We start from the raw sequence: 14,697 nt of genomic DNA on the forward strand, positions 1-14,697 counted from the left end.
TGCACTGATCTTTTAATCCCTACTAATTCATATTAAATAAAGGTTTGCTTTGTGCTTATTACCTATAAAACCGTATGTAAGGTATTTGGAAATGTACTAAGAGGTTTGAGGTCAGGAGCTAGTAATCTAATGTGGAAAACATAGACCAATGCACAAAACAGAGGAATAACCACAGGCTTCTTCTGATACTGGAGAAGTTGCAAATGAATAGGCAATCACACATTCAAGTTTTCCAAGCCATCCTAATTCATTATCTTTACTGCCTATTGGCTATGAGAACTCCACCCAACCAGAGAAATAGTAGCAGCTACACAACCAATGACCAGATTTGTGCCTTTGAATCCTATCTTTCCCTCCAGGATAGACAGGGGGTCTTTTTCAAAACTATGTGCAATCGGGCCATGGAAGCAACTACAAGAAGACAGGAAAGAGCTATTATGTGTTGTCCTCTGTCACTGTGCCATGGGGTCTATTTTTATTGCCTGACAGTTTCTGGAAGGGGGGAAACTACAGGAATGGGGCATCATCAGTTCAGGAAAATCTAATGCTTTAATGTACAAAGTATTCAGGAGGGACGTTAGCAGGCTTGCTTGTTTCAAGGGGTGCAGGGAGGCTTATGCCTCATTTTCCTATGCCCATAGCTAGATCAGATGAGAAATGTATGGACTGTTAGTAGATAAGTAAGCTGATTAAATTTTTACAGAAATTTAATAAAAATGTGGTTTTTGGAACCCAACAGCTCACTCTGTATTAAACCACCAGGTCATTTTACGTTAACAGGTTAAGTAAATTTTTTATTCCAAACAGAGTTTTAATGGAGTGGGGGCAGGTGAGGAATGGGACAGAAGAGAATTGAACATAAGTAATTAACAGGAATGAATACTTCAGTATGTTATTCCTCATTTTAATTATTCACATGATGTGTAATTGTTAAAACACTCTTAAATGAAACCAATCTTTTATTTTGTTGCAGTACGCTTCCCAGGAATTAAAACTTACGTAGATCCAGATACATACGAAGACCCATCCCTAGCAGTACATGAATTTGCAAAGGAGATTGATCCCTCAAGAATTCGCATTGAGAGAGTCATTGGGGCAGGTAAACATAAAATCTACATTTTTGAAGATACGATTCCTTAATAGTTTCATAACTGGTTTATCAACATAATATTTTTAACCTTAGCAGTTTTAATCATTGAAAATTTTTAGGAAATGAGAAGTAAAATTATGGGGTTTTTTTCTATTTTTTATATATTTTTAATTTTAATTTTAATTTTTTTAACTTTTTTATTTGCATTGACATTCAATATTATTTTAAATTATTTTCAAGAGTATGGCATAGTGATTCGACATTTATATAATTTACAAAGTAATCCCCAATTAGTCTAGTACCCAAGATTGACTATAACCCTATGCTGTACTTCACATCCCTGTGACTATTTTGTAACTACCAATTTGTACTTCTTAATCCCTTCACCTTATCACCCAGTGTCCTAACACCCACCCACCCCACCCCCCAATCTGGCAATGATCAGTTTGTTCTTTTAATCTATGAGCCTGTTTTCATTTTGTTTATTTATATTGTTCTTCAGATTCCATAGATAAGTGAAATTATATGGTATTTGTCTTTCTCTGTCTGACTTATTTCACTTAGAATAATATCCTCTAGCTCCAATCATGTTGTTGCAAATGGTAAGATTTAATTTTTTTATGGCTGAGTAATATTTCATTGTATATATGTACAACCTCTTCTTTATCCAATCATCTATCGATTAGCTTCTAAGTTGCTTCCATATCTTAGTTATTATAAATAACACTGCAGTGAACATAGGAGAGCATATATCTTTTCAAATTAGTGTTTTGGTTTTGTTTGGATAAATACCCAGAAGTGAAATTGCTGGGTCATGGCATAGTTCTATTTTTAATTTTTTGAAAAACCTCCAAGCTGTTTTCTATAGTAGCTGTACCAATTTGCAATCTCGCCAATAGTGTATGAGAGTTCCCTTTTCTCCACATCCTCTCCAACACTTGTTGTTTTTTGATTTATTGATCATAGCCATTCTGACAGGTGCGAAGAGATAGCTCACTATGGTTTTAATTTGCATTTCTATGATGATTAGTGATGTTGAGCATATGTCTATTGGCCATCTGTATTTCCTCTTTGGAGAAATGTCAATTCAGGTCCTCTGCCCATTTTTCAATTGGATTTTTTGTTTTTGCATGTGTGCGTGTGCTGAGTTGTATGAATTCTTTATAAATTTTAGATATTAACCCCTTATCGGAAGTATCATAGACAAATATCTTCTCCTATTCATAGACAAATATCTTCTCCTATTCAGAATTCTTTTCATTTTGGTTTTCTTTGCTGTGCAAAAACTTTTTAGTTTGATGTTGTCCTCTTTGTTTATTTTTTCTTTTATTTCTCTTGCCCGAGAAGATATGCCAGGAAAAAATATTACTAAGAATAATACCAGAGAGTTTACTGCCTATGTTTTCTTCTAGAAGTTTTATGGTTTGGGGAATTGCATTTAAGTATTTCTTCATTTTGAGTTTATTTTTGTACATGGTTTAAGAAGGTGGTCAAGTTTCATTTTATTGCATGTATCTGTCCAGTTTTCCTAGCACCATTTATTCATTAGACTGTATTTACCTCATTGCATATTCTTGCCTCCTTTATCATAGATTAATTGATCATGAAGGCATAGATTTATTTGGGGGCTCTCTATTCTGTTCCATTGATCTACATGTCTGGTTTTGTGCCAGTACCATGCCATTTTTTTATTATAGTCTTATATAGTTTGATATAAGGTGGTGTGATACCACCAACTTTGTTTTTCTTTCTCAAGATCGTCATGGCTATTTGAGGTCTTTTATGGTTTCCTCTTTGATTATCGACAAAGAAATAGTTATTGCCATTTTGTTATTCATATTTATGTTTCCCTCTCTTTTTCTTCTTAAATAATTCCCTTTAACATCTCTTGTAATACTGGCTTGGTGGTGATGAATTCCTTCATTTTTTTTTTTCCTGTCTTGGAAGTTGCTTTCTCACCTTCGATTTTAAATGATAGCTTTGCTCAGTAGAATAGTCTTAGCTTGTAAATTCTTACTTTTCATCATTTTGAATATTTGGTGCTAATCCCTTTTGGCCTGCAAAGTTTCTGTTAAGAAATCAACTGACTCTTATGAGAACTCCCTTGTTAGTAACTAGCTGCCTTTCTCTTGCTGCTTTTAGGATTCTCTTTGTCTTTAACCTTTGGCATTTTAATTGTGATGTGTCTTGGTATGGGCCTCTTTAGGTTCACCTTGTTTGAGATTCTCTCCATTTCCTGACTTTTACGTTTATTTCCTTCTCAAGATTAGGAAAGTTTGTTATCATTATTTCTTCAAATAGGTTCTCAGTCCCTTGCTTTCTCTCTTCTCCTTCTAGTACTCCTATGGTGCAAATGTTGGTACATTTAATGTCGTTCTGAGGTTCTTTAAACTATCTTCATTTTTTTTTATTCTTTTTTCTTCTTGCTCTTCCAATTGGGTGTTTTCTGTTACATTGTCTTCCAAATCACTGATTCGATTCCCTGCTTCATCTAACCTACTGTTGATTCCTTTCAGTGTATTCCTCATTTCAGTTATTATATTCTTCATTTCTGACTGGTTCTTTTTATGGTTTCTAAGTCCTTTTTTATGCTTACTATCTCTTTGTTAAGTTTCACTGAGATCATCTATTTTTCCCCTAAGTTCGTTGAGCATTCTTATAACCAGTGTTTTGAACTCTGCATCTGATAGGTTGCTTACTTCCATTTCATTCAGTTTTTTTGTTTGTTTGGTTTTTTGTTTTTGTTTTTTCTGGAGTTTTCATCTTTTCTTTCTTTCAGGATGTGTTTCTTTCTTTCTTTTTTCTCTCATTTTGGATGCATCTCTGTGTTCATTTCTATGTACTGGGTAGATTTGCTACATCTCCCAGTCTTGGCCAGATGGCATTATGTATTGGATGCCCTGTGTGGCCCATTGGCACAATCTCCCTGACTACTTGTACTGGGTGCTCCAGTAGTGTCCCTTCTGTGGGTTGTGTGTGCTCTCTGTTGTAGTTAAGCCTTGATTGCTTTTGGCATGCCAGTGGGTGGGATTGACACTCAGGGTAATTAGCAGTGAGAACTGGCCACACCCACAGGGTGGGAGCTGCTTTTAGGGAGGCATGGGGCTGACCCCATGCAGTAGGATTTGCCTCATTGGATTCATGTGCCTGTTGAATTGGGTTTGCCGCATGGGGGGCTTATCAGGTGATGTTCTATTGTGTTTTGATGCCAGCTTCTAGGTGTGTTGGTTCTGGAGCCCCTTGAAAGGGGCTCCCATGCAGGCCAAGATTAGCTACTGCCTGTGACCTTCCTGGAGCTACCTGGTAGGAGGTACCAAGTGATTCACAGTTGGTCTCTGCCTGTGCTGAACCTGGAGGCATGTGAGATAGGCCACACTGCGAACCAAGTCAAATTACCACCAGTAGTGGGCCTGGTACAATTTAGCTAAAGGCTCAGGGCACGCCAAAGCCTGAGGCTACCTGCAGGCTGTCAGTAAGGCTCATCTGCTGAGACTCAGGCTGTACTCAAGTTGGTTGAGGCAGGGTCTCAGGGAGTCACCAAATTGGGGCAAGTCATGTTCCCCAGGTTAGCACAGATTCAGATTTCATGTCAGTCCTGGGCATTTGGCCACTTGCAAAATTCTCATCACACCAAGGCTAGCCATCACCCTCCTCGGGCCTGCAGATCTCAGAGATTTGTTCTAGAAATACTGTGGCTTGGACCAGGGGAGGTCGCTGGCCACGTGGGGCCTGTTGATTATTGTTAAAAGAGCCTTGTGCTAAGAGGGCAGGGTGGAGCTGATTGCCAGGAATCAGCCAGGAATGTGCCTCCCTCGATTCATCAATTGGTTGAGGCGTGGTCCCAGGAAGTCACCAGGGAAGAGCAAGAGTATTTCACCAGGCCAGTGCAGATTCAGATGTTTTCATGTAGGGGAGGGCTCAACACAGGCAAGATGGTGCTTGCCTGCACACCACACAGGAGGAGGGTTCAACACAGGGATAATGGTAGCTGTCCCTCCAGCCCTCACATCGAAGCCACACAACTCAGTTCTTTCTCTATATCTCTGGCACCTCTCAAGCTGCTGTCCCTTTTCCAGAGCCCAGGGTGAGTGCCTGGGAGTGAATCTGTGTGCGAGCCCTTTAAAGCAATGTCTGGGTTTGCAGCAGCCTTCTTTCTCACTGGGGATAGTTGGAATTCCCACTGATTTTTACAGCCAGATTTTGTGGGGACCCTTCTTCCTGGCACTGAAACCCTAGGCCTGGGAACCTGGTGTGGGTCTGGGATTCCTTGCACATCCACAGGGACCTCCGCAGCCAAGATATCCCTCCCGTTGCTCAACCAGTCTGTTTTATGTCTCCGCCTCTCCCACCAGTTTCAATGTAGAGTCTTCTTTATATCCTTAGTTATAGAAGTTCTGTTCAATTAGTCTTCAGATGGTTTTCCAGGTTGATTGTTCTATAATTAGTTGTAATTTTCATACAGTCATGGGAGGAGGCAAGACAGCATTTACCTACTCCACCATCTTGACTGGAACTTTGCACCTGTTATGTATTTATTTTTAAGTATTTTAATTGCCTTAATTCAGTTTCAAACAGTTAGTAAATTCACACAGTTATTTTAATATCCTGTAGTCTTCTTTCAGTATGGAGCTGAATTACAATAAAATTAGAGTGATTCAGGAATTTATTTTTAAAAATGTAACTTCAGGATTTTATTATAGGTTATTAAAGATTTACTCAGGCCCCAACATCTATAGACATGTCTTATAATTAGTACTTATATTGGTGATTTTGAGGCTCTACAAGATCAAGAAGCATTCTTAGTATCATCGAGGATAAAAATTGGACCAATATAGTTTTACATCATTTGAATGTAAATTAGTAATTTTCTCTATGTAAAATGTTCAGATATTCAGAACACTATATTATTCAACCATTCTGAATAAATATAAATTTAAAAAATTTTTTCTTTTATTATTAGTTTCATGTATACAGTACGTTGGTTAGACATTTATATAGTTTAGATATTTATATTGATTAGACATTTATTTAGTTTATAGAAAGTTGCTCTTTCTCTCTTCTGGCTCTCCACCTAGCCATTACATTAATGCTAACTGCATTCCCTATGCCATGCTCCCCAATCTCATGATCATCTACCAACTACTTATTTGTACTTCTTTAACCCTTCACCCCTTTCTCCCAGTCCCCTAACCCCCTCCCCTCTAGCCATCACCAGATTGTCCTCTATATTTGTGAGTCTATTTTTGATTAGTTTGTTCTTTTTGTTCCTTAGATTCCACATATAAGTGAAATTGGATAAATACAAATTTATTGTGAATCATCCCCCCCTCCAAGAATTTATTCTGTAAATTACTTAGAGCAGAAGCTAAGCTAATGTGACAGAGACTGAAGAATGTTTATTCCTCTTTGAAGTCCTACTGGCAGAGGAGCTATCATTGAGGAAGTCATGAAAGCACCTAAGTTCCTTCTGTTCTTTGATGTGCCTTCCCCTAGAATATCATCTTTCTCTAAATGGTCAAAGATGGTTCACCAGCATATCTGTCTTCCAGCCTATGAGAAGGAAAGACTTCAGTCGCTTTAGCTTTGTCTTTAAGGCAATTATCTGGAATTACAAACATGTCTTTTCACATCTCAAAGGTCCAAATACAACCACATAGACATACTTAAATGCAAGAGAGTTTAGAAATATAATCTCTGACAAGGCAGCCATACATGCAGCTAAAAAGGAGAAAGGGAATGTATTACTAAACAGAGAAGGGAAACAGAGGAGGGATCCTGAAGGAGGATAGTGGCCTTCTTTGGAAGCTGGGTATCTGTGCAATCCTTTGGAGAGAGCAGAACATACCAAAGCATGACTATTCCAGCCAGGTGTCATGTCTGTGCAAAGGCCAAAAGAAAGCACCTTGCCTTGTCCCTTTCAAAGTTCTTCATCAGAAGAGCCAGCTAAATAATTTTCAAGGACTAGTGCAAAATGAATATTCAGAGTACTTAGATAAAAGGAGATTAAAAATTTCAAGACAGTGACAACAAAGTATTAAACAAATGGCAGGGCCCTTCTAAGCTCAAGGCTCTGTATGCCTACACCCATTGAGCTGACTTTTACCAGGCACACAGAGAACTAGCACTAATCTCAAGGATTCCAGGGACATTTGGAGAGAGTCCCTTATATCATTTGATTCCCTATGCACAGTGGATCATCTCATCTCCTACATGGCCAAGTTTCCCTCTGAAAGCTGACACAAGGATCCTACACACTTAATCCTAATGCTCACAGCCAAAATAAGGCTGTTATATCAAAAAGATTGAGAACCTGGAATGCAACCAGAATCTCTGTCCTTGTCTACTGAACATAAAGCACATCAACAGGCATTAAAGGCATAATTGAAAAGAGTGATTGCGTTATATTCATTTAGTTTGAGAATTCATTTTCTTAAGATAGCAGAAGAGAGAAGAGAGGAGGTTGAATAATTTTATTATACTCTATATTTGGCTTTCTTCCTTTGCATGTCCTTTTATACTGCAGTGTTCAATACTCTCATAGATAGAGCAGAAGCATTTTCTCTCATAATCCTTTGTATATCAATTAAATATCAGTGTCTGAAATCATAATTTTAAAAGGTAAAACCTAAAGTATCTAAAGTATAAACAAACTAAATTTTTTTTAGTTTTGGGTTTTTTCCAACTAAAACATAAATTTTGCCCCCAAAACGTAAAACAGATACTGCCAAAGTAAACAATAACTATTAATGAGACTATTTTAATATCATATTCCTCCTACTGTATCTAAATCCTAGTAAATTATAATAGAATTATTTTCCTTTGGCAAAGACAATATTTAAACTATGCAGTCAATTATATAGATCAGTGTCTCTTTTTTATATTTACTCATCTTTGACTATTTCAACTTTCAAATAATATGCTAAGCGTCTTTTTACCATTAATCTTCAGAAAAAATAAAAAAGTAAAAAAGCTTTATGAGACAAAGCTCTTATAAGTTTTCTCTTTGTGCTTCTGGCCAGTACTGCTCTATTAGTTTAACCCCACTAGGTTGTGTTCCTAAAACTCTAATTGTGCATGAAGAAAAATCTTATGAATGTGTAGACATTTCCAATAGCAGCAGTGTGATAAAGCATTGTTCAGCCAAACTAAAGAATTAACAGAGTTATGTAACATTTATGTCATAATTGTACAACTGATTACTTGCCCAACTTTTTACTGTAAATACTTTCCTCAGGTTGTCTTATATCTTTTATTTTTCCCCAACCTATTTGATTGTTTCTTCTCAGACTCTATTTCATCATCATCCTGTGTGTATTAGGCATTCTCTGTGGAAGTGTAAATTAAAGGACTTAAGTAGCAGTGTAGATGCTGGACAGTGGTGGAATAGAGTAGGGGAGGTGGGAGAAAGAAGCAAGACATCAGATTTTAATAATTATCAGTGAAAAGATATTCAGATCTGTTTATGGCATTGAGAGTAGCAATAGATTCACAATTCATTATTGAGGAAAAATCTACAAAACTTGCATGATTTTTAACAAAGAATTAGGTAAGAATGCTTTCCAGGATTCTAGTTGGGAGATACAATATGTAATCATTAAATATTCCTCAAATGAGTTAAAAAAATGAACATCAAAATACCACATTAAATTTTTAAGAAAGAAAATAGCATGGAAAATGATATCACACCTAACCCATGACACTTCTTAATATGTTCACTGATAAACATTTATTAGTTGGCCAATGTCTACTTATAAAAGATACTGTGCTAATTAATTTTTTTTTATTAAGTCACTATGCTTATCAAAGACATTTTATTCAACCTATCTTCTATACACAACCTCTGTCCTGAGATTTTCAATTGTATAACCATCCAAATATATGATAAATCCTTAGAAAATTTAATTTATCTTATATCTAGGCTATATAGATATAAATGCTATAGATATAGATAGATAGAGATATAGATAGATGATATAGATAGAGATAGAGATAGAGAGATAGAGATAGATATATACACACAGAGAGAGACACGCACACATGTTTATAATTCCTTTCACTATATATATAAATTTTACTTTTTTTTTTAAATGAGTTTTCTAGAACACTTTTCTTGTATATCACTACACTATTTAATAGTGGCAGCTTATCTTTGTTCATCAATACAGGCTTGAATTTCCATGAAAATGCACATTTCCATTTAAATGAAGTGAGAGGCTATGTTGCATAGGAAACTATCAAGATCATCTATATTCTTTGACTTTTTGCATCATAAAATGAAATTCTGTGGCCAGAGGACTGTAAAACAGAAATTCCCAGGCTAAAAGAGCCAAGTCAGATTAGGGTGGAATCATTATTTTACACATATCTTGAGATAATGAAAAACCTGGTAAGCTGAATTTTAATCATGGGCTAGAAAAGGTCATTGAAAGGCTATCTCTTTTTCAGGGCAGTACTGAACCTAAACCACTATAAGAAAAACTTGCTTATCAGACTATCTATCATTTTGAAACATTATTTCATTGAAAAAAAAAAATCATTTCTGTGTCCCTAAGCCCATAGGGCACTCTTCTTATTTTTGACCTTCCCTCTTTCCCTAGTCTCAATGGAAACACATAAAATCTTCCTGTCATTCATTCCATCTCTTTATCTATACAAAACTCATTATTTCTTACACTATCAGCCTTATCTTCTGGCTTAGTGTCACCATATTTTTTTCTCTTCCTAGAATAGTACAGAAAGTTTTAACTGTTGATTTCTCAGCAACTTATCTGCAGGTAAAAGAAAGTCAAAAGGACAACAAAAAGGATATAAAAGTGAGTGTCAAACTGTGATTTATTTAGTCTAATATTTGATTCTGTTATTGCCATCTTGTTTGAGGTCATAGCAGCACTTGATGGCATACAAGGCAAAATACTTACTTTATATACCTCTCCTAATTCCTCTGCCACCCCTTAGCCAGCTCCTTCTCTCTGCTCTAGAATTTATTATTTTTTAGTTATTTTTTAAAATCTTTCATTCTCTTTATTAGTTTCGTTCCTCTTTTATAGCTATATTTTCTTACAACATGACAAAGAGAAATGTAGGCAGTATTCCAAATGTAGTTTCACAATTCACTTTTCACAAGGCAAAAATTGTGTTTGTGGCACATTTCCCCTATATTTAGATGAGTTGATCTTATTAGATGCAAATTTTGTTCTTGTCCATCAACTTAAAGGATTTACAGTAGAGATCAAATTATTTTTCAATTCTTAGAAACTCCTTTACCCTATTAATGGACTGAAAATAGGATCAACAACAGATTCTAGCAAGATTTTTGTGCTTTACTCAAGAATTTATTTCATAGGTTTCAAGAACAAATGATGTAATAAAAGATGGGCTTTATCCATTCTCCATGGACAATATGATATGAATAAAAAAGACACTTGTCAGTAAACTTGTTAAATAAATAAATAAATAAATAAATAAATAAATAAATAAATAAATATCTTATTATCAACAAAAAAACTAAGTGTAAGTTAAGTGAAGTGAAAGTTAAAGTACAATGCAATTAAAATAATATAAAATCAAATGTATAATATATACAAAATAAAAATAAGCTAGAACAAATATATAAAGGACAGGTATAGATTATAGTAGTTGTAATACTTTACAGTAATGATTTCTTTGATAAATTAAACCCAGATTATAGAACTTACATATCTCGTATTTACTTAGTGAAATATAGAATCTTAAGATTACATTGAACATTCGTTTTGTATAGAGTTTTTGTAACAGACAAGGTAATCTTGAAGAGCTTTTTAATAACATACAAAAAATTTTTTCAAAAATTTTTCCTTTGGCTTTTTTTCTGTATTGCTGAAATATTTGATGGAATGAAGAAAACTTGACACCTATTTTCAAAAAAGTACTCCAAGGACATAGGAGAAGACTGGGTACAGCTTATATAGAAAGAGAAAAAAATTATGCATTCTCTCAAGGCTAATAGTCAAAATAGAGGAAAAAGACCCACATAGCAACAGAAATAATTTTTATCACTTACATTACTGTAGTATATTAGTTAACTCTTGCTACATAACAAATTGCCCTAAAATTTAAAAACAAGAACATTTACCATCTCATTTTCTGCGAATCAGAAATTCAGGCATAAGTTGCAGTGTTGTTTATAAGGTTTCAGTCAAAGTGTCAGCTAGGGCTGTGATCCTATCTGAAGGCTCAACTGGACAAGGATCCACTTCCAAGCTCATTTAGATGGCTGCTATCAGGATACAGTCCCTTGAGGGGTGTTGCATTGAAGGCCTTAATTCCTCACTACCAGTTGGCTGGAGAAAATTCAGATTCTTGTCACGTGAGCCTCTCCAATATGATAGTTTATTTCACTGAAGCCAGCAAGTCTGTCTGCTAGCAAGATTGAAATCATAATCTATTGTAACCTAATCATGGGAGTGACATCACATCTCCTTTACCATATTCTATTAGCTATTTAGTATACTAGGTCTGCCCCACACTGAAGGAGAGGAGATCACACAATGGCACGAACACCAGGATTCAGGGATCATTGCAGGCCAGTATAGAAGTCTGCCTACCACATATAGAAATTTTCCAAACTTGAAGTTTATTTGCAGTTTTAAGGTTAATATGAATATAATAAAGATGGTAGGCTCTTATTTAAAACACAATTTGGGGGATAAGGTAAAAATTGGATACAGTTCTGAATTTCTCTTTTGTAAAGAAGTAAAGGTTGTTTATGCTCTACGATTATTTAATAATGCCACACTCTCAGTAATGCTTCCTGAGAGACCGTATGCATTCTACACTGGCAAACAGTAAGATGCGAATTAAGGCCATAAATCTGACTATATGATTTGCTTCCTGTAGTTCATCTAGCATGAAGTAATTAGTCGATTGTTCCCGAGTGATACTTGTGTCCTTAGTCTAATTGTCTATTTATTTAACTAATGACTTTTGTCTTTGTAGCCTATTTAGGTTATCCATTGCTATATAACAAACCATCACAAAACTAAATGGCTTCATTTAATAATTATTTCATATACTCATAATTCTGTGGGTCAATATTTGGGCTGGGCTCAGTTGGCACTAGGGGTTTTATCTATCGATCTCACCTGGGGTCACTCCTATGAATCGTGCCTCAGCTGGCCACTGTTGCTGTGAGGTGGTTGGTCTTGGGGGAAGGATCTGATCAGGGATGACTCATCTCTGTTCCATATCTTTTCTCCACCAACAGGCATGATATGACAGTCTCAAGGTAGTGTTCTAAGCAGATAGAAGAAGGAGTTGCATAGCCTCTTTAAGTCTTGGTGCTGACTTCCTACAATGTAATTCTGATACTTTATGTTGTTCAAAGCAAGTCACAAGGCCAGCCCAGATTTAACAAGATGGAGAAACAGATTTTACCTCTTGATGAGAGGAGCAGCAAAGCCAAGGGGCATGTATACAGAGATGGGAAGAATTTGTAGTCATGTTTTATAACCTTTATTTTGTAAAAACAAAGTGAATCATTATTTTTCAAGTTTACTATGAATAACAGAATATAAATTTGCTATTTTGTGTCTAAGTCCATTTTTGCTTTGTGCTTCTAATGAATGATATTCATGTTTTTCTTATTTAATGACTACAAAGTAATCTGTCTTGGGTTAGGTACTATGTGGTTAACAAGTAAAGGGCTCAGGCTCAAGAAGAAAGCTACAGAAAGTATAATATATAAGGTAAAAAAAAAAGGAAGTAGAAAGAAGATAGAAAGACAAGGGAGAAGGAAGAAACATAAGTGAACAAAACATACATGTAAATTTCTATTGAAATTCGAAGAGCCTAGAGATTTAGAGATCACTGAACACTATGCGATCAGACTGCATTGTGGAGATGCCATTTGAAAGCTAAGGAATGCCAAGATGAGGAAAATGTAATTTAGACAGGGAAGAGAAAAGTGGTCAAATAAGAAGTGTGAAGAATGTGAAGAAGAATTTTAAACAATTTTAAGAAATTTTAGAGTTCCATAATACCAATTCTTTATTATTATTATTATTATTAATTTTTATTAATTATTATTATTATTAATTTTTCTTCAAAGCCTAAGCTTTTTCTTTTCTTTATGCAAATATCACTCTAGCTCTGCTTCTTGGCTATTAGCAGTGGTTAGTGCCTTTTTAGTTTGGTGACTTTCTAGTTTCTAATGACATATAAACTTTAAAATGATTAAAGAAAAGAAGAATGAATTTTGCTTTAATTGGGAAAATAATTGAAAATAAAATGCTTTTGCCACTTCCTGGTTGTTGTGAGAAGCAAATGAGATAAGGTAGCTATAACAGTCCATCTATCCGTTATCAGAAAACTGTCACAGTGAAAGCGTTCACTACCTCAACTGGGGCTCACTCCCTTGAAAATAGTTCCAATAAATCGAGAATCTTTGCTATTAAAAATATGCTTCCTTGTAACACTGTATGTAACCTTATAACACTACCCACTAATACTTGTTCTGCAAAATTAAACTTAAACAAAGTAAACCTTGTCCTTCTTCTATATTACATCATGACCCTTCAAATATTTGAAGATAACATGTGAACCTCATAAATCTTTCTTTTCAAGTCTAGATTGTCAAAACCTCTCAACCAAAACCTCTTCATCTGACATGATTTCTGGATACTTCATCATTCTGATAACATTCCTCTGGAGAACTGGAGTTTTTCCCTAAGTCTTTTCAGAATTGAACCCAATATTCCACATATTTTGTAATCAATGCAGAAAACACAAGGCACACACCTTTTCTACTGTGCTTCAAATAATTCAGCATTTGCTTTGTGAACAGCTGCCACACACTGTTGGCAGAGAGAGAGCTTACACCAGCTTATCCCCAGTGGTCTTTCTCAGATGAGTTGCTGTTAAACCAGGCCTGGTTCTATACTTGTTCAATTGACTTAATGATGCTGAGAAAAGATGCCATATTTTATTTATATGCCCACATTATATATCTGTATAAACCGTATATATTCTCTAGCTGTCCAAACATATATATCCTTTTCTCATCTTCCCATTTTATAAATATTCCTTTTAAATTTCATCACGTTTCTATAGGCGCATTTTCCCAAAATGTCCAGGTCCTTCTCCATCTCAATTAGGTTAGCCAGTGCAGTTATCATCTATATCATCCCTGAGTTGTTCTGCTTTGCAAATTAGCTATGTGTCTTTATTATAACCGAGCTCAGAGCTCTCTGTGCAGCAATTATTTAATACACTTTAATTTTCTTCTTCATTGAGATAATTGTGTCTGTATTGTTTGAATTCTGTTTTATAGACACTTATCTCTCACTCTATAGAATCTTTGATCATGAAATTATACCCAATCCATGTACTTTTTTTAAACTGCTACCCTAAAGTTTAGTATCTACAATTATAGCCAAGGTCATTTTCCAGGCTGTTAGGTATCTTAAAATGAAAATGGTCATTTTTCCCCCAAGTTCCTACCCCCTTGCACTTCATAGGTCTTTATTCAGAATTAAATCCAAATAACAGTTCCTGTTGACTTTTTGAAAAATGGAAACAGCAGCAAGTACTCATGATCTTTTATAGGCTCTCATTTATTGTTTTCATCCTGT

At 35.3% G+C, this 14,697-nt stretch overlaps 1 protein-coding gene across 1 annotated transcript in view; it reads left to right on the forward strand.

Moving 5' to 3' along the window:
* Positions 1-14,697, forward strand: part of EPHA6 (EPH receptor A6) — a 790,812-nt gene that overhangs the window by 562,529 nt on the left and 213,586 nt on the right. The window contains 1 exon segment of the mRNA XM_039879096.1: positions 974-1,099. Coding sequence (XP_039735030.1) covers positions 974-1,099 — 126 coding nt within the window.

Source organism: Pteropus medius, unplaced genomic scaffold (genome assembly GCF_902729225.1).
Source record: "Pteropus medius unplaced genomic scaffold, Ma_sr-lr_union100, whole genome shotgun sequence".
In the NCBI taxonomy this organism is placed as follows: Eukaryota; Metazoa; Chordata; class Mammalia; order Chiroptera; family Pteropodidae; genus Pteropus; species Pteropus medius.